The 26,101-nt window shown below is 44.9% G+C and overlaps 1 protein-coding gene across 1 annotated transcript in view; it reads right to left on the minus strand.

Moving 5' to 3' along the window:
- The window catches only part of LOC140717281 (uncharacterized), a 149,350-nt gene extending 132,294 nt beyond the window's left edge, over positions 1–17,056 (minus strand). The window contains exon 1 of the mRNA XM_073030716.1: positions 16,634–17,056. Within this exon, the coding sequence (XP_072886817.1) occupies positions 16,634–16,913 (280 nt within the window). The 5' untranslated portion in view covers positions 16,914–17,056. The remainder of the gene's footprint in view (positions 1–16,633) is intronic.
- Between the last annotated feature and the right edge of the window lie 9,045 nt (positions 17,057–26,101).

Below are 26,101 nucleotides of genomic sequence, written 5' to 3' on the forward strand. Positions count from 1 at the left end.
CACATGGTATGGGTAGCAATCCTGAGATCACAGCCCTGGAGATCCTGTCCTTTAACTGGGCACCTAATTCCCTGGACTCACTTTGCTGGATCTCGTCACCTTCCTACCCATGTCATTGGTACTGACGTAGGCCACGACCTCTGGCCTCTCACCCACCCACTTAACAATACTGTGGACTTCATCTGAGATGTCCCTGATCCTGGCACCCAGGAGGCAACATATCATCTGGGAATCTCACTCTCAGCCATAGAAGCTCCTTTCTGTTACCCTCATCAATCTGACTCCCCTATTACTGCCGCTTGCCTTTTCTCCCTCTTCCCTTTTGAGGCACAGAGCCAGACTCAGTACCAGATACCCGACTGCTGTGGCTTTCCTCTGCTAGGTGATACCCCGCCTCAACAGTATCAAACACATCCTACCTGCTGTTGATGGGAAAGGCCACAGGGGTACTTTGCACTGGCTGCCTCTCAACTTCTCCACCTGACAGTCACCCATTTACCCGTGTCCTGCACAGTGTGTGGAACTACCTGACTGTGTGTGCTGTCTATCAAATGATCTCAGCCTCCTGAATGATCCAGAGTTCATCCAGTTCCAGCTCCAACTCCTTCACACAGTCTATTAGAAGCTGCAGCTGGATGCACTTCTTGTAGGTTTTGTCGTCAGGGACACTGAAGGTCTCTCTGCCTTCCCACATCCTGCAAGAAGAGAATTCCACTGCCCTGTCTGGCACCCCCACTGCTCTAAATCTTCAAAAAGAAAGAATGAAAGAATAAATGGCAAAGAAGCATCCACCTAAAAATCCTCCTCAACCCTCAAATTCCACTCTAACACTCGCCCACTCACACAATGGCCACTCTGCTGAAACCTAACTTCCAATCAGATTTTCCCAATTTAAATCCCCCATGATTATCATAACATTGCCCTTTTTACATGCATTTTCTATCACCGTCTGTAATTTGTAGACCACATTCTGGCTACTGTTTGGAGGCCTGTATATAATTCCCATCAGCATTTTTTTTACCCTTGCAGTTCCTTAACTCTACCCACAAGGATTCTATATCTTCTGATGTTGATCTCTTTCCAAGGATTTAATTGAATATTTACCAATAGAGCCACCCCAACCCCTCTGCCTACCTGCCTATCTTTTCCATACAATGTGTACATTTGGATATTAAGCTCCCAACTCTAATCAGCCACAACTCAGATGCCCACAACATCATACCTGCCAATCTCCAACTGCACCACAGGATCAACTACCTTATTCCATCTACTGTGTACATTGAAATATAACACCTTCATCACCCTTTTTTGTTTTTGACTCCATTACAATTTAACTCATTCCACACTGCAATTTTGCCCTATTGTTTGTCTGTCTGTCCTCACAGCCTCAACTGCACACTGCGACTAGTTGTATACCAACTGTCCATCCTCAGCCCTATCACTGCAGTTCCCATCCCGCTGCCAAATTACTTTAAACCCTCCCCAACAACTCTAGCAAACATGCCTGCAAGAATATTGGACCCTCAGGTTCAGGTGTAACCTGTCCTTTTGTAAAGGTGGTTCCTTCCCCAGAAGAGATCCCAGTGATCCAGAAATCTGAAACCCTGCTCCCTGCACCAATTCCTCAGACAGCGTGTGCAGCATGTGGGAAATCAGGGATACTTCCAGGGTCCCTGACGACTATGTGTGCAGGAAGTGTGTCCAACTGCAGCTTCTGGCAGACCGCATTGAGCGTCTGGAGCTGCGACTGGATTCATACTGGAGCATCCGCGATGCTGAGAAAGTCGTGAATAGCACGTTCAGTGAGTTGGCTACACTGCAGGTAAAGGCTACACAGGCAGAAAGGGAAGGGGTGGCCACTAGACAGCATAGCAGTAGGCAGGTAGTGCAGGAGTCCCCTGAGGTAATCTCCCACCGAAACAGATATACTGTTTTGGATACTGTTGGGGGAGATGTCTCATCAGGGGAAGGCAACAGCAGCTGAGTTCATTGAACCATGGGTGGCTCTGCAGCACAGGAGGAAAGGAAAAAGAGTGGGAGATCTATAGTGATAGGGGATTCGATTGTAAGGGGAATAGATAGGTGTTTCTGTGGCCGCAAACAATACTCCAGGATGGTATGTTGCCTCCCTGGTGCAAGGGTCAAGGATGTCTCTGAGCGGCTGCAGGACATTCTGGAGTGGGAGGGTGAACAGCCAGTGGTCATGGTGCACATAGGTACCAGCGATATAGGTAAAAAACAGGATGAGGTCCTACAAGGTGAATTTAGGGAGTTAGGAGATAAACTAAAAAGTAGGACCACAAAGGTAATCATCTCTGGATTACTACCAGTGCCACGTGCTAGTCAGAGTAGAAATAGGAGGATACTTCAGATGAATACGTGGCTTGAAAAATGGTGCAAAGGGGAGGGATTCAAATTTCTGGGGCATTAGAACCAGTTCTGGGGGAGGTGGGACCGGTACAAACAGGACGGTCTGCACCTGGGCTGGACTGGAACCAATGTCCTAGGTGGGAACATTTGCTACTGCTGTTCAGGAGGATTTAAACTAATGTGTCAGGGGGATGAGAACAAGTGCAGAGAGACAGAGCGGTGTAAAATTAGGGTAGAAGTAAAAAGTAGTAAGGTGAAAAGTAAAAGTGGCAGGCAGGCAAATGCAGGGCAAAAAGCAAAAAGTGCCACTTTTCAACATAATTGTATAAGGGCTAAGAGTGTTGTAAAAACAAGCCTGAAGGCTTTGTGTGTCAATCCAAGGAGCATTCGTAACAAGGTGGATGAATTGAATATGCAGATAGTTATTAATGAATACGATATAGTTGGGATCACAGAGACATGGCTCCAGGGTGAACAAGGATGGGAGCTCAACATCCAGGGATATTCAATATTCAGGAGGGATAGACAGGAAAGAAAAGGAGGTGGGGTAGCGTTGCTGGTTAGAGAGGAGATTAACATAATAGAAAGGAAGGACATTAGCCTGGAGGATGTGGAATTGATATGGGTAGAGCTCCATAACACTAAGGGGCAGAAAATGCTGGTGGGAGTTGTGTACAGGCCACCTAACAGTAGTAGTGAGGTTGGGGATGGCATTAAACAGGAAATTAGAAATGCGAGCAATAAAGGAACAGCAGTTATAATGGGTGACTTCAATCTACATATAGATTGGATGAAACAAATTGGTAAGAGTGATGAGGAAGAGGATTTCATGGAATGTATGCGGGATGATTTTCTGAACCAACATGTCGAGGAACCAACTAAAGAGCAGCCCATTCTAGATTGGGTATTGAGCAATGAGGAAGGGTTAGTTAGCAATCTTGTGGTGCGAGGCCCCTTGGGTAAGAGTGACTATAATATGGTGGAATTCTTCATTAAGATGGAGAGTGACATAGTTAATTCAGAAACAAAGGTTCTGAACATAAAGAAGGGTAACTTTGAAGGTATGAGATGTGAATTAGCTAAGATAGACTGGCAAATGATACTTAAAGGGTTGACGGTGGATATGCAATGGCAAGTATTTAATGATCACATGGATGAACTACAACAATTGTTCATCCCAGTTTGGCAAAGGAATAAACCAGGGAAGGTAGTACACCCGTGGCTGACAAGGGAAATGAGGGATAGTATCAAGTCCAAAGAACAAACATATAAATTAGCAAAAAAAAGCGGCACACCTGAGGACTGGGAGAAATTCAGAGACCAGCAGAGGAGGACAAAGGGCTTAATTAGGAAAGGGAAAAAAGATTATGAGAGAAAGCTGGCAGGAAACAAAAAAAACTGACTTTAAAAGCTTTTATAGATATGTGAAAAGAAAAAGATTGGTCAAGACAAATGTAGGTCCTTTACAGTCAGAAACAGGTGAATTGATCATAGGGAACAAAGACATGGCAGACCAATTGAATAACTACTTTGGTTCTGTCTTCACTAAGGAGGACAGAAATAATCTTCTAGAAATAGTGAGGGACCAAGGGTCTAGTGAGATGGAGGAACTGAGGGAAATACATGTTAGTTGGGAAGTGGTGTTAGGTAAATTGAAGGGATTAAAGGCAGATAAATCCCCAGGGCCAGATGGTCTGCATCCCAGAGTGCTTAAGGAAGTAGCCCATGAAATAGTGGATGCATTAGTGATAATTTTTCAAAACTCCTTAGATTCTGGATTAGTTCCTGAGGATTGGAGGGTGGCTAATGTAACCCTACTTTTTTTAAAAAGGAGGGAGAGATAAACCGGGGAATTATGGACCAGTTAGTCTGACATCGGTGGTGGGAAAAATGCTAGAGTCGGTTATCAAAGATGTGATAACAGCACATTTGGAAAGAGGTGAAATCATAGGACAAAGTCAGCATGGATTTGTGAAAGGAAAATCATGTCTGACAAATCTTATAGAATTTCTTGAAGATGTAACTAGTAGAGTGGATAGGGGAGAGCCAGTGGATGTGGTATATTTAGATTTTCAAAAGGCTTTTGACAAGGTCCCACACAGGAGATAAATGTGCAAACTTAAAGCACACGGTATTGGGGGTATGGTATTGATGTGGATAGAGAATTGGTTGGCAGACAGGAAGCAAAGAGTGGGAGTAAACGGGACCTTTTCAGAATGGCAGGCAGTAACTAGCAGGGTACCGCAAGGCTCAGTGCTGGGACCCCAGTTGTTTACAATATATATTAATGATTTAGACGAGGGAATTAAATGCTGCATCTCCAAGTCTGCAGATGATACGAAGTTGGGCGGCGGTGTTAGCTGTGAGGAGGATGCTAAGAGGATGCAGTGTGACTTGGATAGGTTAGGTGAGTGGGCAAATTCATGGCAGATGCAATTTAATGTGGATAAATGTGAGGTTATCCACTTTGGTTGCAAGAATAGGAAAACAGATTATTATCTGAATGGTGGCCGATTAGGAAAAGGGGAGGTGCAACGAGACCTGGGTGTCATTGTACACCAGTCATTGAAGGTGGGCATGCAGGTACAGCAGGCGGTGAAAAAGGCAAATGGTATGTTGGCATTCATAGCAAAAGGATTTGAGTACAGGAGCAGGGAGGTACTACTACAGTTGTACAAGGCCTTGGTGAGACCGCACCTAGAATATTGTGTGCAGTTTTGGTCCCCTAATCTGAGGAAAGACATTCTTGCCATAGAGGGAGTACAGAGAAGGTTCACCAGATTGATTCCTGGGATGGCAGGACTTTCATATGAAGAAAGACTGGATTGACTAGGCTTATACTCACTGGAATTTAGAAGATTGAGGGGGGATCTTATTGAAACATATAAAATTCTAAAGGGATTGGACAGGCTAGATGCAGGAAGATTGGTTCCGATGTTGGGGAAGTCCAGAACGAGGGGTCACAGTTTAAGGATAAAGGGGAAGCCTTTTAGGACCGAGATGAGGAAAAACTTCTTCACACAGACAGTGCTGAATCTGTGGAATTCTCTGCTACAGTAAACAGTTGAGGCTGGTTCATTGGCTATATTTAAGAAGAAGTTAGATATGGCCCCTGTGGCTAAAGGGATCGGGGGTATGGAGAGAAAGCAGGTACAGGGTTCTGAGTTGGATGATCAGCCGTGATCATACTGAATGGCGGTGCAGGCTCGAAGGGCTGAATGGCCTATTCCTGCACCTATTTTCTATGTTTCTATGACAGATCATCCTATTCTTACCCTCACTGGCACATTGTATAGGTGAATATCCAGTGATTATTACCCTGATGGTCCAGCTTTTCAGTTTACTGCCTAACTCCCTAGATACTCTCTTCAGAATCTCCTCCCTTTTCCTACCTATGTCGTTGGTACCAGTATGTACCACATCTTACAGCTGTTTACCTCCCCTTTAGAATACCATGGACTCGATCCAAGATAACCCTAAACCTGGGATCTGGGAGGCAACAGACCATCCAGATTTCTCTTTTACGTCCACAGAATCTGCTTTCTGCTCCTCTAATCATAGAATCCCCTGTCATTACGGACTCCTCTTCTCTTCATTCCCTTCGAAGCTGCAGAGCCAGACTCAGTGCCAGAGACCCAGCCGCTACTCAACAGTATCCAAAGTGTTATACTTATTATTGTGGGAAACGGCCACAGGGGTACTCTGCACTGGCTGCCTATTCCCTTCCCCTCTCCTGACAGTCACCCAGGTACCTGCATCCTGCACTTGAGGGGTGACTATCTCCCTGTATCTCCTGTCTGTCACCTCCTCATTTTCCCGTATGAGCTGAAGGTCATCCAGCTGCAGCTCCAGTTCTTTAACACAGTCTCTGCGGAGATGTAACTCGGTGCACTCCATGCAGATGTCGTTATCAGTGAGACTGCAGGTCTCCCAGAGTTCCCACATCTCTACAAGTAACAGACACTAACTCCGGACCCATTATTAGCACACTAGATATGTACTAACAGAAAAAAAATATTACCAGAAACTTCCTTGCTTACTTACTTAGAACCTCCAGATATATTTGCCCAAGACTGTTGAGCCAAATCTGGACCACTAACACTGGCCCACTCCGATAATGACCACTGTGCTTACACCTCCTTTCTTTTTATTGATCCTGAGCTGATTTCAGCCAGCAGGGAGAAGTCCGAACTCTCCTGAGCTCTTTTGGAACTTCGTGCCATGACACCAAAAGATGCAGCGAAGGTGAAGAAACAGAGAAAACGGAATATTATTTTTACAAGAGAAACGGAAGAGGTTAGTCAACATAATGTGGAAAGCGGCCAGTGAGTGAGTGGGCCAGTGAAGGAGTGGAGCTTTGAGGCCTTGACTCGAGAGGCTTCAACGAGAAGAGGTGGAGGACGAGCTTATTCCCAGTTAGTCTTTACAATGCCTCCTGAGGCAGTGATGTGCCTCTCCTGTGAGATGTGGCAGTCTTGGGGGAACTCTGCCAGAAGTGCTTGCGGCTGGGCGATCTGGAAGACTGTGCGAGGAACCTGAAGCAGCAGCTGGATGACCTTCGACTCATATGGGAGAATGAGGCAGTCACAGATGAGAGCTACAGGGAGATAGTCACACCCAGGCTGCCGGAAGCAGGTCATTGGGTGACAGTCAGAGGAGGGAAAGCGAAGGAGAGTAGACATGTAGTGCAGGGCACCCCTGTAGCCATTCCCCTGAATAATAAGTTTACCATCCTGGATATTGTTGGCAAGAACAACCGACCAGCTGTGAGCCATGGTGACAGAGACTGAGACTGACCCTGTGGTGCAGAAGGATGGGACAGAGAAGAGGAGAGCTGTCGTCATTGGAGACTTTATAGTCAGGGAGCAGACAGGAGATTTTGTGGACGTGAAAACGACACCCGCATGGTTTGTTGCCTCCCTGGTGCCAAGGTCCGGGATGTCTCTGACCGGGTGCATGACATCCTGGTACGAGAGGGAAAGTAACCAGAAGTCGTGATACATGTTGGTACCAACGACATAGGCAGGGAGAGGGAAATGTGAGTTTCGGGACCTAGGCAGAAGGCTGAAGAACAGGACCTCAAGGGTGGCGTTCTCAGGATTGCTGCCAGTGCTACGTGATAGTGATGGTAAGAATTGGAGGAGATGGCAGTTGAATGTGTGGCTGAGGAGTTGGTGCAGGGGGCAGGGTTTTAGATTTTTGGATCATTGGGATCTCTTCTGGGGAAGGTGGAACCTGTACAGATTGGATGGGTTGCACCTGAACTCGAGGGGGAGCAATATCCTTGCAGGTAGGTTTGCTAGCATGGTTCAGGATGGTTTAAATTAATTTGCAAGGGGGATGGGACCCGGAGCTATACAGCAGTGAAAGAAGTGCATGGAGTAAAGCCAGATCTAACATATAGAGAGGATTTGAGGAAAGAGAAGCAGAATAAAAGGTGTAAAGGTAGTAAGGTAGAAGGGCTAAAGTGTGTGTACTTCAATACAAGAAGCATCAGGAACAAAGGTGATGAACTGAGAGCTTGGATACATACGTGGAAATATGATGTATGGCCATTACAGAGACTTGGCTGGCACCAGGGCAGGAATGGATTCACAATATTCCTGGATTTCAGTGCTTTAAAAGGGATGGGGGGGGGGGGGAAGGGGAGGAGGAGTGGCATTACTGGTCAGGGATACTATCACAGCTACAGAAAGGGTGGGTAATGTAGCAGAATCCTCTTTTGAGTCAGTATGGGTGGAAGTCAGGAACAGGAGGGGAGCAGTTACTCTACTGGGGGTATTCTATAGGCGCCCTAGTAGCGGCAGAGATACCAAGGAGCAAATTGGGAGGCAGATTTTGGAAAGGTGCAAAAACAACAGGGTTGATATCATGGGTGACTTTAACTTCCCTAATATTGATTGGCATTTGATTAGTCCCAAGGGCTTAGATGGAGCAGAGTTTGTTAAGTGTGTCCAGGATGAATTCCTGTCACAGTATGTTGACAGGCTGACTAGGGGGAATGCCATACTAGATCTAGTATTAGGTAACGAACCAGACCAGGTTACAGATCTGTCAGTGGGTGAGCATCTGGGGGACAGTGATCACCGCTCCCTGACCTTTAGCATTATCATGGAAAAGGATAGAATCAGAGAGGACAGGAAAATTTTTAATTGGGGAAGGGCAAATTTTGAGGCTATAAGGCTAGAACTTGCGAGTGTGAATTCGGATGATGATTTTGCAGGGAAATGTACTAAGGGCATGTGGTCGATGTTTAAGGATCTCTTGCAGGGTGTTAGGGATAAATTTGTCCTAGTAAGGAAGATAAAGAATGGTAGGGTGAAGGAACCATGGGTGACAAGTGAGGTGGAAAATCTAGTCAGATGGAAGAAGGCAGCATACATGAGGTTTAGGAAGCAAGGGTCAGATGGGTCTATTGAGGAATATAGGGTAGCAAGAAAGGAGCTTAAGAAGGGGCTGAGAAGAGCAAGAAGGGGGCATGAGAAGGCCTTGGTGAGTAGGGTAAAGGAAAACCCCAAGGCATTCTTCAATTATGTGAAGAACAAAAGAATGACAGGAGTGAAGGTGGACCGATTAGAGATAAATGTGGGAAAATGTGCCTGGAGGCGGTGGAAGTGAGCGAGGTCCTCAATGAATACTTCTCTTCGGTATTCACCAATGAGAGGGAACTTGATGACGGTGAAGACAATACGAGTGAGGTTGATGTTCTGGAGCATGTTGATATTAAGGGAGAGGAGGTGTTAGAGTTGTTAAAATACATTAGGACAGATAAGTCCCCGGGCCCTGACGGAATATTCCATGAGGCGAGGGAAGAGATTGCTGAGCCTCTGGCTAGGATCTTTATGTCCTCATTGTCCATGGGAATGGTACCGGAGGATTGGAGGGAGGCGAATGTTGTCCCCTTATTCAAAATGTAGTAGGGTTAGTCCAGGTAATTATAGACCAGTGAGCCTTATGTCTGTGGTGGGAAAGCTGTTGAAAAAGATTCTTAGAGATAGAATCTATGGGCATTTAGAGAATCATGGTCTGATCAGGGACAGTCAGCATGGCTTTGTGAAGGGCAGATCATGTCTAACAAGCCTGACAGAGTTCTTTGAGGAGGTGACCGGGCATATAGATGAGGATAGTGCAGTGGATGTAATCTACATGGATTTTAGTAAGGCATTTGACAAGGTTCCACATGATAGGCTTATTCAGAAAGTCAGAAGGCATGGGATCCAGGGAAGTCTGGCCAGGTGGATTCAGAATTGGCTTGCCTGCAGAAGTCAGAGAGTCATGGTGAAGGAAGTACATTCAGATTGGAGGGTTGTGACTAGTGGTGTCCCACAAGGATCTGTTCTGGGACCTCAACTTTACGTGATTTTTATTAATGACCGGGATGTGGGGGTAGAAGGTTGGGTTGGCAAGTTTGCAGATGACACAAAAGTTGGTGGTGTTGTAGATAGTGTAGAGGATTGTCAAAGATTGCAGAGAGACATTGATAGGATGCAGAAGTGGGCTGAGAAGTGGCAGATGGAGTTTAACCCAGAGAAGTGTGAGGTGGTACACTTTGGAAGGACAAACTCCAAGGCAGTGTACTAAGTAAATGGCAGGATACTTGGTAGTGTGGAGGAGCAGAGGGATCTGGGGGTACATGTCCACAGATCCCTGAAAGTTGCCTCAGAGGTAGATAGGGTAGTTAAGAAAGCTTATGGGGTGTTAGCTTTCTTAAGTCGAGGGATAGAGTTTAAGAGACGCGATGTAATGATGCAGCTCTATAAATCTCTGGTTAGGCCACACTTGGAGTACTGTGTCCCATTCTGGTCGCCTCACTATAGAAAGGATGAGGAAACATTGGAAAGGGTACAGAGGAGATTTACTAGGATTCTGCCAGGTTTAGAGAGTATGGATTACGATCAGAGATTAAGGGAGCTAGGGCTTTACTCTTTGGAGAGAAGGAGGATGAGAGGAGATATGATAGAGGTGTACAAGATATTAACAGGAATAGATAGAGTGGATAGCCAGCACCTCTTCCCCAGGGCACCACTGCTCAGTACAAGAGGACATGGCTTTAAGATAAAGGAAGTTCAAGGGGGATATTAGAGGAAAGTTTTTTACTCAGCGAGTGGTTGGTGCATGGAATGCACTGCCTGAGTCAGTGATGGACGCAGATACACTAGTGAAGTTTAAGAGACTACTAGACAGGTATATGGAGTAATTTAAGGTGGGAGGTTAAATGGGAGACAGGGTTTGAGGGTCGGCACAACTTTGTGGGCCAAAGGGCCTGTAATGTGCTGCACCATCCTATGTTCTATGTTCTATAATCTTAGAAATCAGAGGTTTATAAAAGATGCTGGTTGACAGTTTATCTTCAGTGATGGAGACAGAGAGAATGAGAAAGGGGAAGGAGATGTCAGAGAGATGGACCAACTGAATTTAAGGGCAGAGTGGAAGTTAGTGGCATAGTTGATAAAATTGACGAGCTCAGCATGGGTGCATGAAGTAGCACCTATGCAGTTGTCATTGTTGCAGAGGTAGAGTTGGGGAGTATAAGCAGGGAAGTCCGAACATGGACTGTTCTACATAGTCAACGAAGAGGCAGGCACAGCTAGGACCCAAGCAAGTTCTTATGGCTGCGCCTTGAGTTTGGAGAAAGAGGAAGGAGCCAAAGGAAAAATTGTCAAGTGTGAGGACTAGTTCAGCCAGATGGAGAAGGATGATGGTGGAGTGGCATTGTTTGGTTCTTTGTCAAGAAAGAAGTGCAGAGCTCTGATGCCTCATTGATGGGAGATAGGAGAGGGGGAAGGGATTATCAGCACAGGATGTGGAACTCTTGCCAAAGAAGTGGAGATAGAGGTGATGGAAGAAGAGCTCTATCCTGTGATGAGCATAGAACTCATGGAGGTGAGCGTAAAGGGGTACACAGGTGAGGCCCTCACTGAGGACAGAGCCTCAAAGAGGGGAAGGTCGGAGGAAATTGAGAAGACACGGCAAGGATCAGAGCTAGGATCACAGAGGGAAAGAGAGCAGATGGTGTCACAGGAGGGATGAGGTTTGGAGTGCCCAGGGAAGGTGGAGAGGTGAGAGACACAGGGTTGCAGAGTGGTCTGGAGATGGACAATCTTTCAACCTTTGCTGGATGTGCGGAAGGCAATATCTGACGGGTGAAGTCATAAGACCATAAGACATTGGAACATAATTAGGCCATCTGTCCCATCAAGCCTGCTCTGCCATTCAATCTATCTTTGTATCATCAGCAAATTTTGCCAGGTCCATTAATCCCATTGTCCAAATCATTGACATACATCATAAAAAGCAGCGGACTCAACACAGACCCCTGTGGAACTCCACTGGTAACCGGCAGCCAGGCAGAATAGGATCCCTTTATTCCCACTCTCTGTCTTCTGCTGACCAGCCAATGCTCCACCCATGCTAGTAACTTCCCTGTAATTCCATGGGCTTTTATCTTGTTAAGCAGCCTCATGTGCAGCACCTTGTCAAAGGCCTTCTGAAAATCCAAGAACACCACATCTACTGCATCTTGTTTATCTACCCTGCTTGTAATTTCCTCAAAAAACTGCAGTAGGTTTGTCAGGCAGGATTTTTCTTTCAGGAAACCATGCTGGCTTTGGCCTATCTTGTCATGTGCCTCCAGGTACTCTGTAATCTCATCCCTAACAATCGATTCCAACAACTTCCCAACCACTGATGTCAGGCTAACCAGTCTATAGTTTCCTCTCTGCTGCCTCCCTCCCTTCGTAAATAGCGGAGTATCATTTGCAATTTTCCAGTCATCTGGTACAATGCCAGTATCTATCAATTCCTCAAATATCATTGTTAATGCCTCCGCAATCTCTCCAGCTACTTCCTTCAGAACCTGAGGGTGCATTCCATCAGGTCCAGGAGATTTATCTACCCTCAGACCATTAAGCTTCTCAGTCATAATCCTCACTACACAAACTTCACTTCCCTGACACTCTTGAATGTCTGGTATACTGCAGATGTCTTCCACTGTGAAGACTAATAAAAAAAATATGCTGCCTACCCCTCCCTGTCTCATACCCCAAATCTCTGACTTCATGAAGGCCAATGCAAAGATAATGACAATTCAGTCCTTGCTGGAATAACAGAAATTTTCCAAACTTTTCATATAATATCTTGCACACGATTCTCACACATCTTCTCTGCAGCTAGTTTACCTGTGGTGTTGCATGCAGCAAGTGCTATAGTGGTGTAGTGGTTAGCATGATGCCATTACGGCATGAGGCATTCCAACATTTGGAGTTCAATTCCTGTGCTGTTCTGTAAGGAGTCTCTGTTCATCCTCCCTGTGGAATGCGTGGGTTTTCTCCAGTTCCTCTGATTTACTCCCACAGTCCAAAGAGCTACCGGGTAGTTTCATTGGTCATTGTAAATTATCCTGTGATTAAGTTAGGAATAATCGGGTTTTTGGGGGTTGCCACGGTGATGTACCTCAAAGGGCCGGAAGGGCCTACCCCACACTGTATCACTGAATAAATAAATCCACTTGAAAGTTAATATAAACTGAGCATCAGCAAAGTAAAAATGTACATTGATCTTTGAATTTTATCAGACTATTGACAATTCCAGTCAGTTTATCTTCACCAGAGATGTGCAATTCATCTGCACTGGTGTCTCAGATCAGGAGGGTGTGAATGTCAGATTCATCCTAACATTGAACACTTTCTCCTTCAGCTGCATTCCCCAAATCAAAGGCCTCATTATGGACTCAAAACAACTGCTGCCACAAAACAACAAATTTCACAACATATGTTGGTGATATTAAACCTGATTCTGATTCTGACAGTCCAGCACCAATGTCCCGAGTGTGTCTGATTGTCAGAGTTTGACTGGATATCTTTCATACAAAATTGAATAGAATAGAATTGAATTGACTTTATTACTTACATCCTTCACCTACATCAGGAGTAAAAATCTTTATGTTATGTCTCCATCTAAATGTGCAATGTGCAATTTATAGTAATTTATAATAAATAAATAACCAACAGGACAGTCTATATAACATAGAAATACAATTGTATCAGCATGAACTAATCAGTATGATGGCCTGCTGGAAGAAGCTGTCCTGGGGCCTGTTGGTCCTGGCTTTTATGCTGTGGTATTGTTTTCTGGATGGAAACAGCTGGTAGAGTTTGTGGTTGGGATGACTCGGGTCCCCAATGATCCTTCGGGCCCTTTTTACACACCTGTCTCTGGAAATGTCCTGAATCATGGGAAGTTCACATCTACAGATGTGCTGGGCTGTCCGCACCACTCTCTGCAGAGACCTGAGACTGAGGGAAGTACAGTTCCCATACCAGGCAGTGATGCAGCCAGTCAGGATGCTCCCAATTGTGTTCCTGTTGAAAGATCTTGGGATTTGGGGACTGTACAAAAGTCAAAGGCATTCTAGTGATATAAATATGCCTGAGGCTTCTGCACAGTACTGTACATAAAAATCAAAATGAAACCTCTCGGAATTCCATCGTCAAGGACACCAGCAGTCCCAGCCAAGCCCTCATCAGGGAGGAGGTACAGGAGCCCAGAGACCGACACCTCAATGTTCAACAACAGTTTCTGAACTTTGTTTATGCTCCTCACTGCCTCTGGAAAGCAGCCAGCAAAACCAAAGACTCACCTACCCCAGATACTCTCTCCTCTCCCCTCTCCCATTGGGCAGTAGATACAAAAGCCTGAAAGCACATCCCACTGGGCTCAAGAAAAAAGTCCAACCTCATTAATAAGCAAATGCTTTGAGAGGCTGGTCAGTGACATCTGCAGGATGCTACCACCCACACTGGACCCCCTACAATTCACCCACCGACACAACCGATCGACAGACAACGCAATAGCCACAGCTCTACACACCGTCCTTACACATCTGGAGAAGAGGGATGCTTATATGAGAACGCTGTTCTTGGACTACAGTTCAGCATTCAACACCATAATTCCCTCCAGGCTCAACAAGAAGCTCAGAGACCTTGGCCTTCACCCTGCCACGTGTAGCTGGATCCTGGACTTCCTGTCAGATCACCAGCAGGTGGTAAGACTCCCTCAACTCTGTCCCTCTGACACTCAACATAGGAGCCATCAGGACTGTGTACTAAACCCTCCTTTACTCCCTGTATACCCATGACTGTGTCCCCACCCACAGCTCCAATCTGCTAATTAGATTTGCTGATGATACCCCACATTGGCCGAATCTCAAATAATAATGAGGCAGCCTACAGAGAAGAAGTCATCACCCTGACAAAGTGACGTCAAGAAAACAACCTCTCCCTCCGTGTCGCAAAAACACAGGTGCTGACTGTGAACTACAATAGGAATGGAGACAGGCTAACCCATATTGACATCAATGGATCTGGGGCTGAGAGGGTGAACAGCTTTAAGTTTCTTGGCATCTACATCATCGATGATCTCACGTCCCAGTATTCAGGACATTTACAAAGACAGGTGTGAGAAAAGGGCCCGAGGGATCATTGGGGGCCCGAGTCACCCCAACCACAAACTATTCCAGCTGCTACCATCCGGGAAACGGCACCACAGCATTAAAGCCAGGAACAACAGGCTCCGGGACAGCTTCTTCCTCCGGGATATCAGTCTGATTAATTCATGCTGATACAATTGTATTTCTATGTTATATTGACTGTCCTATTGTACATACTGTTTCTTATAAATTACTATAAATTGCACACTTAGAGACGTAACAAAGATTTTTACTCCTCATGTATATGAAGGATGTAAGTAATAGATAGATAGATAGATAGATAGATACTTTATTCATCCCCATGGGGAAATTCAACATTTTTTCCAATGTCCCATACCCTTGTTGTAGCAAAAACTCATTACATACAATACTTAACTCAGTAATAATATGATATGCATCTAAATCACTAACTCAGAAAGCATTAATAATAGCTTTAAAAAAAGTTCTTAAGTCCTGGCAGTTGAATTGTAAAGCCTAATGGCATTGGGGAGTATTGAACTCTTCATCCTGTCTGAGGAGCATTGCATCGACAGTAACCTGTCGCTGAAACTGCTTCTCTGTCTCTGGATGGTGCTATGTAGAGGATAAAGTCAATTCAATTTTACTCCATCTATTACCTCAATACTGCACTGTAAATACTTTGAATCACGTTTCTGTATGCTGTTTACATTGCGCATAGATGCTGATATTTGTGTATTTATACACATTTTCTTCCATATCCGTACCTTAACTTCTAAATTTATTTTATATAATTTTTTATAGTTATTAAATATTTCATTGCATATCATGCCAGCAGACCAACAGCAAATTCCTGGCAACACACATAAAACACTGGAGGAACTCAGCAGGTCAGGCAGTCTCTGTGGAAATGAATAAACAGTCAGCATTTCGGGCTGACACTCTTAATTGGGAAGTGATACACTATCAATAACTCTAAAAGCCTGGAAGTAGAGTGAAAACTGAAAGGCTTTTATTAACAACAAATCGGAGCACGTCTGTGCTGGGTGACTGTCGGAGGAACAATGCCACAATCACCTTTATCCTGGGGTCTATGGGAGGAGTCACTGGAGCAGTCAGCAGAGGGGCGTGTCCAGACAGGTATACATAGTTTACCACAGGACGCTTTTGCATTTACAGCAAATTCCTAACACGTGTCAATATTTATGGCGATTAGATTTTCTCCGAAATCCTCAAATGGTTCCCTAGTACGACAACATGGAGACTTGACCTCACAATTGACCTCATCATGCCCTTTCACCTCACAGTCTGCTTGCACTGAGCTTTCTGGGGAACTGGAACACTTCATACCTCATTCCGTTGTTGTACATATTCCTTTGTACCACCTCAATGTACTGATGTCGCGGGAGTTCTGCATGGCATGTAAAAGAAAAGTTTTACATGTCCCTCCAATTTACCATTACAGTCAGGGTCTGGAATTGAACTGAAAACCCCGAACACTACCTCCTTCTCTCTCTCAGCTGGCACCGGTGTGTTGTGTTTATTTGTTCACGTAAATTGTGTCTCATTTCAGTCAGGTGAACAAATGATCTTTGTCATGTTTGTAATGTACTGTGCTGTTAAAAAAGCGAATGGCCGTGTCATTTATTTATACTCTGTATACTTATGCCTCGGACAACAGACTTCAGCTTGCAAAGCTGCAGTTCCCCGAAAGAAAAAGCTTGTTCAGTCAGCAATCTGTTGTGGTGACACCACAGTCTCCGAGCGCGGAAATGGAGACTGTGGCTCTCGGATTCACATCTGAAGTCATTCCCTTACCTTCGGCACCGACCACACCAAGCTGGAGCAGAAGCGAGAAAAGGTGAACGAGTGAAAATATCCGGAGACTGAGAAGCGACATAAACTTCTCAACCCGGGGTTGACGATTCTTGGGTCCGACGCTCATCCGATCCACGCCTCTTCCCGACCGATCGGTGCCGGACCTGCTCCGGGATACTGACCCCGTTCGCTGGCGGACAGAGAGCAGAAGAGGGTCCGCACACCGGGTCACGGAGCTCCCCAGCGGGGAGTGGAGGAGAGTGATGTGGAGTGAACTCATAACAATTGGTAAACAATAAAGCTGAACACGGCAACGGTTAAACTGTCTGTTAATCAGTTTAAGTTTCAGCTTCGCTCGTTTCAGTTTCAATTTCCGGATTTGTGATCGACAAGGAGTAGGAGCAAGACTTTGCGCGGACAAGTAAAACTTGTTTGTTTTAGGAGTTTCTTTTTTAATTTCATAAATGATCTTTATTCATAATAAAATGGACACAAAAAGAGAAATAAAACATTTACATCATATTTATCATATGGCCAATATATTCAGCTGTGTTAACTCTGTTAAAAAAAAATGCCGTCCATGTGTTTCCCTCAGATAACACATTATGTCATTGTTTGAGGGTTGCCCAAGCCGATTCAGGCCCTCCCTGGCCAAGAGCAGAGGGATCCCAGACTATGGTCCTTCACTATCAATAGAGAATAGGCAATAAACAGTAGTTGCAGGAGTAGGCCATTCGGCCCTTCTAGCCAGCACCGCCATTCACTGTGATCATGGCTGACCATACACAATCAGTACTCCGTTCCTGCCCTCTCCCCATATCCCTTGACCCCGCTATCTATGAGCTCTATCTAACTCTCTCTTGAATGCATCCAGAGACTTGGCCCCTACTGCCTTCTGGGGCAGAGCATTCCGCATATCCACCACTCTCTGGGTGAAAAGGTTTTTCCGCATCTCTGTTCTAAATGGCCTACTCCTTACTCTTAAACTGTGGCCTCTAGTTCTGAACTCACTCATCATCGGGAACATGCTTCCTGCCTCCAGTGTGTCCAATCCCTTAATAATCTTATATGTTTCAATCAGATCCCCTCTCATTCTTCTAAATTCCAGTGTATACAAGCCCAGTCGCTCCAATCTTTCAACATATGACAGTCCCGCCATTCCGGGAATTAACCTTGTGAACCTACGCTGCACTCCCTCAATAGCAAGAATGTTCTTCCTCAAATTTGGAGACCAAAACTGCACACAATACTCCAGGTGGGGTCTCACCAGGCCCCTGTACAGCTGCAGAAGGACCTCTTTACTCCTATACTCAATTCCTCTTGTTAAGAAGGCCAGCATGCCATTAGCTTTCTTCACTGCCTGCTGTACCTGCATGCTTGCTTTCATTGACTGATGTACAAGAACACCTAGATCTCGTTGTACTTCCCCTTTTCCTAACTTGACTCCATTTAGATAGTAATCTGCCTTCCTGTTCTTTCCACCAAAGTGGATAACCTCACACTTATCCACATTAAACTGCATCTGCCATACATTTGCCCAATCACCTAGCCTGTCCAAGTCACCCTGCATTCTCATAACATCCTCCTGACATTTCACACTGCCACCCAGCTTTGTGTCATCGGCAAATTTGCTAATGTTACTTTTAATCCCTTCATCTAAATCATTAATGTATATTGTAAACAGCTGCAGTCCCAGCACCAAACCTTGCGGTACCCCACTGGTCACAGCCTGCCATTCCGAAAGGGACCTGTTAATCACTACTCTTTGTTTCCTGTCAGCCAGCCAATTTTCAATCCATGTCAGTATTCTGCCTCCAATACCATGTTCTCTAATTTTGCCCACTAATCTCCTATGTGGGACTTTATCAAAGGCTTTCTGAAAGTCCAGGTACACTACATCCACTGGCTCTCCCTTGTCCATTTTCATAGTTACATCCTCAAAAAATTCCAGAAGATTAGTCAAGCATGATTTTCCCTTTGTAAATCCATGCTGACTCGGACTGATCCTTCTACTGCAATCCAAATGTGATGTGATTTCCTCTTTTATAATCGACTCCAGCATCTTTCCCACCACTGACGTCAGGCTAACCGGTCTATAATTCCCTGTTTTCTCTCTCTCTCCTTTCTTGAAAAGTGGGACATTAGCCACCCTCCAGACAGCAGGAACTGTTCCTGAATCTATAGGACATTGGAAAATGATTACCAATGCATCCATGATTTCTAGAGCATCCTCTTTAATACCCTGGGATGCAGACCATCAGGTTCTGGGGACTTATCAACCTTCAGACTCAACAGTCTATCCAACACCATTTCTTGCCTAATATAAATTTCCTTCAGTTCATCCATTACCTTAGTTCCTTTGGCCACTATTACATCTGGGAGATTGTTTTGTGTCATCCCTAGTGAAGACAGATCCAAAGTACCTGTTCAACTCATTTGCCATTTCCTTGTTCCCCATAATAAATTCACGCGTTTCTGTCTTCAATGGCCTAATATTGTTCTTAATTATTTTTTTGCTATTCACATACCTAAAGAAGCTTTTACTATCCTCCTTTATATTCTTGGCTAGTTTACCTTCATACCTCATTTTTTCTTGGCGTATTGCCTTTTTTGTTATCTTCTGTTGCTCTTTAAAAGCTTCCCAGTCCTCTGGTTTCCCGCTCATCTTTGCTATGTTATACTTCTCTTTTATTTTTATACTGTCCTTTACTTCCCTCGACAGCCACTGTCACCCCTTACTCCCCTTAGGATCTTTCTTCCTCTTTGGAATGAACTGATCCTGCACCTTCTGCATTATTCCCAGAAATACCTGCCATTGATGTTCCACTGTCTTCCCTGCTAGGGTTTTGTTCCATTGAACTTTGGCCAGCTCCTCCCTCATAGCTCCATAGTTCCCTTTGTTCAACTGTAATACTGACACATCCGATTTTCTCTTCTCCTTCTCAAATTATAGGTTAAAACATATTATATTATGGTCACTACCTCCTAATAGCTCCTTTACCTCGAGGTCCCTGATCAAATCCAGTTCATTGCACAGCACTAAATCTAGAATTGCATTCTCCCTGGTAGGCTCCAGTACAAGCTGTTCTAAGAATCCATCTCAGAGGCACTCCACAAACTCCCTTTCTTGGGGTCCAATACCATTCTGATTCTCCCAGTCTACCTGTATGTTGAAATCCCCCATGACAACTATATTATTACATTTGCGACATGCCAATTTTAACTCTTCATTCAACTTACACCCTACATCCAGACTACTGTTTGGGGGCCAGTAGATAACTCCCATTAGGGTCTTTCTACCCTTAGAATTTCTCAGTTCTATCCATACTGACTCTACATCCCCTGATTCTATGTCCCCCCTCGCAAGGGACTGAAAGTCATTCCTCACCAACAGAGCCACCCCACCCCCTCTGCCCATCAATCTGTCCTTTTGAAAAGATGTATGTCCTTGAATATTCATTTCCCAGGCCCTGTCCGCTTGAAGCCACGTCTCTGTTATCCCCACAACATCGTACTTGCCAATTTCCAACTGAGCATTTAACTTTTACCGAACCTTTACACTGGCTGCACTGAGCTTCAGTGTGTCCCCGGCACAACCTCATACAGCCTGAGTGTGCCAGCAGCATTCCTTACAGGCGCCTCACTGTGCTGGAAGATCAACAGGTTTTGGACACATGTAAGGGAGTCCTTCATTGAACTGATCTCCTAGCAGCACTGGATGTCTGTCTTGCGTGTGTATGTGTCCAGAGAACAGGGCAAACCCATCAGCCACAACACGAGTGACGGGTCGAACCTCGGCACATTGACACTTGGTGTCCACGTGCTTCAGATCCACGCACAACTAGATGCAGCCACGTACAAAGGCAGTCATCAGGATGAAGGGAACATTTGGTGCAATTTTCTCTGAGGATTCGTGCACCTCGACCTGTCGGACTCGCTTCATCCTGCATATCCAGATGAATTAGTAGATAGCCCAGGTGTTTACAATGGAAGGGGAGAAACCCTGATCAAAAACTCTGTTGCTGATCACTCAGGACTTCATCTGCTGATGCAGGGTGGATCTTAATAGAAATGCTCCCCAAAATGGGTTGGGTAGTCAGGATTTGCATCAGACTGCTCCACACAGACATTTGTGGTGCAGTCCAAATCAATTGGTGGGAAACAGAGAGCTTCCCCATCAACTCTGGTGTTAGGCACAGTTGCTCACTCTCCCCTATTTGTGTGTTGTGCAGAAACCTTTGGCAAACCGTCAGGAAGAACGAAGGGAAAAGAGAGGTGGTGTTGTCAGGCGATGGAGGTACCCAGGTCTAAACCTCATTCAACATGCATGATGTCACTGTATTGTGCTCAGATCCATGGTTAGTTCACAAACTCATCGGCATCTATGACCATTTGAATCACCATCATTGGTCAGAGCGAGGTCACTGTTCCGATCTAATGTCACAATCACCATCAGGTCCGACGACCTGAAGGAGCCGGACATCTTGTTTGGAGTTGCCGAAGTATGTAACAGAAATGGCTGGAGCAGAATGTGACAGCAAAACAAAAACTGGCTTTGTGGAAATGACGTTCTCTGTCAGTAACTTGAAAGAAATTAGCCTTCAGCGTCTGATGTTCTGTCAGCTCTGTGGTACGTAACACATGTGTAACCTGTTCCCTTCTGTGGCTGCCTCAGGGTGTGTGTAGAAGCAAAGTACATGGACAGCAAGTGTCACCCTGCGCTGAGGTTTTATTTGTCCATAATGTTGCAGAGAACTGGTCTGGTCCCGTTGACGTACAACGTCACAGTCAGCTGGATGTTGCCACACAGCCTGTCCTTTGTGAAAGAGTTCTTCCAAGGAAACACTTCTGAGCACAAGTCCATCAGGCGGTGGTCAGTATGGAATGTCCTACAGACACTACAGGGCAGGGATTTGTGGGTCGGTTTCCCAAGCACCATCTCACAGAATGCGTCATCACCAGTATTCACCACGTACTGAGACACCGCTTGGCTGGTACATGTTATCTAAACCCCATGGGACACTGCCCTCAGAACAGCTGTGGTGGGGAAGAGATGGTCATCCATCTCTGTAACGACTGTGATATAGAGACGGACGCAAGGATCCTTGTCTTTGGTCTGCATGGAATACGTTGGTCTCCAGCACCGCAAAATGACACAAAATTAGCACCTATCCAATCGGTTTCTCATTGACCAGAGTACCAAAAACACCAGTAATCACGTTGCCTCTCAGACGATTAGCCCCTATCCAATCTGTGCCTCATTGATGCCATGATCTATTATTAGTTAGTACAAGGAAGTTTGACACATTCTGTTTCTTATTATGCTATCCCCATGATTCTGTTAACCCTTAGTTCCCAAGCTTAATTTTCCTCCGCAAAACTGTTAACCCAGTCAGGCAGTCCTAGTCCTAATGCTTTTGCACATCCTTCCAGACAATATTGGTTCAAAGAGATTGTGGGATGGGTGGTAGAGATCCTCAACAATGCTTCTGTAAGAGAATGCTTCTGACTGACACATACCAGGCTGTGGGAGTATGTGCTGAGGGGCACCCACCCAGCAGTTTTTCCCCCCTTTCCTCTTTGGTCCTTTGAAAAATGTGTGAAAACTTTTCATGAATTAACTGCTTATTCTAAGATTTGCAGTTACTAGCAAAGTTTCTGAGGGATGAACAGTACAAACATGGATTCCAGAGATTAGATGCCCATATTTCAGAGGGATAGGGGCATTCAGGAAAACTGTTGACGAGTGGACAGTTAAATTTGGAATTAGAATTTAACACCTTGGAAAGACTGGAATATTTGGGGAGCAATTTTATAAACAAGAGAATATTTGCAGATGCCAGAAATCAAAGTAATACACACAAAATGCTGGAGGAACTCAGCAGGTCAGGCAGCATCTATGGAAAAGAGTGCAGTCAATGTTTTGGGCAGAGACCCTATTTCAGGACTAGAAAAAAGAGATGAGAAGTCAGAGTAAGAAGGTGAGGAGAGGGGAGGAAGAAATACAAGATATTGTAGCAGGTGATGGGTAAAACAGGGAAACGGGGAAGGGTGACGTAAAGAGCTGGAAAGTCAATTGGTGAAAGAGATAAAGGGCTGGAGAAGGGGGAATGTGATGAGAGGATGGAAGACCATGGAAGAAAGAGAAAGGGGGAGGAACACCAGAGGAAGGAGATGGGGAGGTAAGGGGATAAGATGAGAGAGGGAAATTAGAATTGGAAATGTTGAAGGTAACTGTTCCCCCCTAAGCAGTTACCATAAGCTTGGGAAATCGATGTTCATGCCATAATGTTGGTGGCTACCCAGGTGGAAAACAAGTTCCTTCTCCAACCTGCGTGTTGCCTCATCACATCATTAGAGGAGGCCATGGACTGACATGTCGAAATAGGAATGGGAAGTTGAATTGAAATGGGCGGCCACTGGGAGAAACCAATTTTTCTTTCAGACGGAGCATAGGTGCTCGTCAAAGCGATCTCCCAATCTACGTCAGGTCTCACCGATATACAGGAGGCCCAACAGGTGTACCAAATACAATAAATAACACCAGCAGACTCACAGGTGAAGTGTTGCCTCATCTGGAAGGACTGTTTGGGGCCCTGAATGGTGGTGAGGGAGGTGGTGTAGGGGTAGCTGTGGCACTTGTTCCGCTTGCAAGGATAAGTGCCAGGAGATAGTTCATTGGAGAGGAATGAACTGTGAAGCGAGTCGTGTAGAAGTCCCTGTGGAAAGCAGAAAGTTGGGGAGGAGGGAAAGATGTGCTTGGTGGTGGGATCCCATTGGAGTTACTGAGAATTATGTGCTGGACTTGGAGGCTACTGGGGTGGTAAGTGAGGAAAAGAGGAACCCTATCCCTGGTAGAGTGGTTGGAGGATGGGGTGATGGTAGACCTGTGTGAAATGGAAGAGATGCAGTTGAGGGCAGTGTTGATGGTGGAGGAAGGGAAATCCCCTTCTTTGGAGAAGTAGGACATCTCATTAGTTCCTGAATGGAAAGCTTCGACCGATGAGCAGATGCCGCAGATATGGAGGAATTGAGAGAAGGGGATCTCACTTTCAAAAGTGACAGGGTGGGAAGAGATATAGTTCAGGTAGCTGAGAGAATCAGTGGGTTTATTGAAGAAATCAGCAGCTAAACTCTCTCCAGAGATAGAGACAGAGAGATTGAGAAAGGGGAAGGAGGTGTTGGAAATGGACCAGGTAAGTTTGAGGGCATGGTGGAAGTTGGGGATGAAGTGGATGAAGTTGGTGAGTAACACTGAAGATTAGGTTTTATTAACAATACAGCTTTATTTTACAGAAAACTTTTGCTGAAGACTTTTAACATATTGATTTTGAGATCCCTTTAAAGCAATCAGAACTTCATTTAACTGGGCTGGTGCAAACAGCATTTCACATTAATTTCCTCTCCATCTCAAAGCACACATTTATCCAACTACTTCTGGGTGTTTGAATTAAAATGTCTTGGTCCATCAGCCTTGGCACTACAGGGTTGAGATGTAGCTGTAAAGGGTATTAAAGTGTCTACCTCCTTGCAGATACTCTTCATTGTCATGGGGAACCAGATGGGCATCAAAATATGATAACAAATAATCCCAAGGGACCATTTCTATCAAAATAATAAGGGAGGGAGGCGTGGAAGATCAGAAAGCAATACCTGAGAACAAACAAAGGAAAACACCCTACTTTACATATCTCTTCAACATTTCAGATGGGGGAGAGGAGAACTGGGTGCAGCATATATGCAGACAATGAGCATGGCCAGGAAAGGTAGAGTATAGCTTTAAAGTTACCCAACACCATGAGTGCACAGGCAGCAGAATTGACAGCTGTGGCATTTGTGGTTAGCCACTCAGAATGTTTTCCGCCAGGGTCAGTCATACACTCTGATAGTATGAACATTTGTAACAGTCTTATGAAACATTGCCTCTGTGGGAAGCAAGAGGGTTTGGTTCAGCTGACGGAAAGCCCCTGCCATTGTGCTGCTCTGTTACGGTATACATTTGAAGAAAAAAGGAAAGAATATGGAGTTATAAAGGTGAAAGCCCACTCAAAATTATCCCGAGGGGAATAAGAAAGCTGATGAATTAGCGAAGCAAGGTGTTTTAAATGGGCAGGAAGGGCAGCCGCAGACTGGGGAGATGAGAAGGCAGTAGGAACAAAAGGTTAAGGTTAAGGATTTAACCAAGGAGCAGAAGTGGAAGGGTCTTGCACTAATTTACAGATAGATTATGTTGGATCCGTGCCACCCACCCCAGGAGGGAACAAAGATATTCTTGTAGTGATAGATACTTTCACCAAGTGGATGGAAGCTTTCATGACTAGGACAAACATGACCAATTCCACTGCAAAATCTTATTGGAAAGAGTCTTTACTCACTGGGGATTATCTCAGAGTATTGAATCGGATCAAGACACACATTCTACTGCCCTGAAAATGAAAGATGTCATGGCACTTTTAGGGATCAAGCAGAGATTTCATATACCCTGTAGACCACAGTCCAGTGGAATTATGAAAAGGATAAATAAAATCCAAAAAAAAGATTGTCAAAATAGTGCAAAACCATGGAACAACATGAGAAGTAGTTTTGCCTTGTGCACTGATGATGATAAGGAATACATCGGCATCATCGACAGGTTACACCCCCCATAAACTCATGACCAGGAGAGACATGAGAAGATTGAGGAGCTGTTTGGATTAGATTTGTCAGAACCCGAAACAGATGGGATTGTGTCTGAAAAGTGTGCACAACAGTGGGTAGAGATAGTGGAGGCCAATTATGTGGCAGTCCATCAATCCAGAAAGAGAAAACAAAAAGTCAAGCCTACTTTGAATTAAAAGTCAGTCCCATAGAATTAACTCAAGGACAAAAAGTAATGATTAGAATAAACTAACCCAACTTCATTTTTAAAATCGATGGTTTGCAGAGCACTATGAAATTATAGACAAAGCAAGTTCATGAGTGTACAGACTACTGATTTCTCTGGATAAAAGTAAATGGTACCATATAAACCAGTTGAATTTGGTGGGGGAGAAGCAGGAATGTTATCACCAATGGCTCATAACAATTGTTGTAAGTGATGGTCCTGATTCCATAGACCTGACAAGCAATGTACATGGGCGTCCTGATATAGAAGATTTGAGGTTGGAACAGATGTTCCGAGAAGATGGTGACAGATCTGACCAAGGGTGAGTTTTTCTGAACATTCAGTCTCAGAATCAGGAGAGTTTTGGCAGGAAAATAAAGCAAATTAAAAACAACTTGGTTCCTGTTCCCCTATCCTGAAACAAAATAGGGTGAAAGGAGATGGATGGCATGGAGTCCATTGAGAACCTGATTTGGATGGGCCAGAAAAACACATAGAAATTATGGACTTAAAATAGAAACTGGAAATAAGAGCAGAAACTACACTCACAGGAGAAAATCTGCAGATGCTGCAAATCCAAGCAACACACACAAAATACTGGAGGA

Source organism: Hemitrygon akajei, chromosome 2, assembly GCF_048418815.1.
Source record: "Hemitrygon akajei chromosome 2, sHemAka1.3, whole genome shotgun sequence".
Classification (NCBI taxonomy): domain Eukaryota; kingdom Metazoa; phylum Chordata; class Chondrichthyes; order Myliobatiformes; family Dasyatidae; genus Hemitrygon; species Hemitrygon akajei.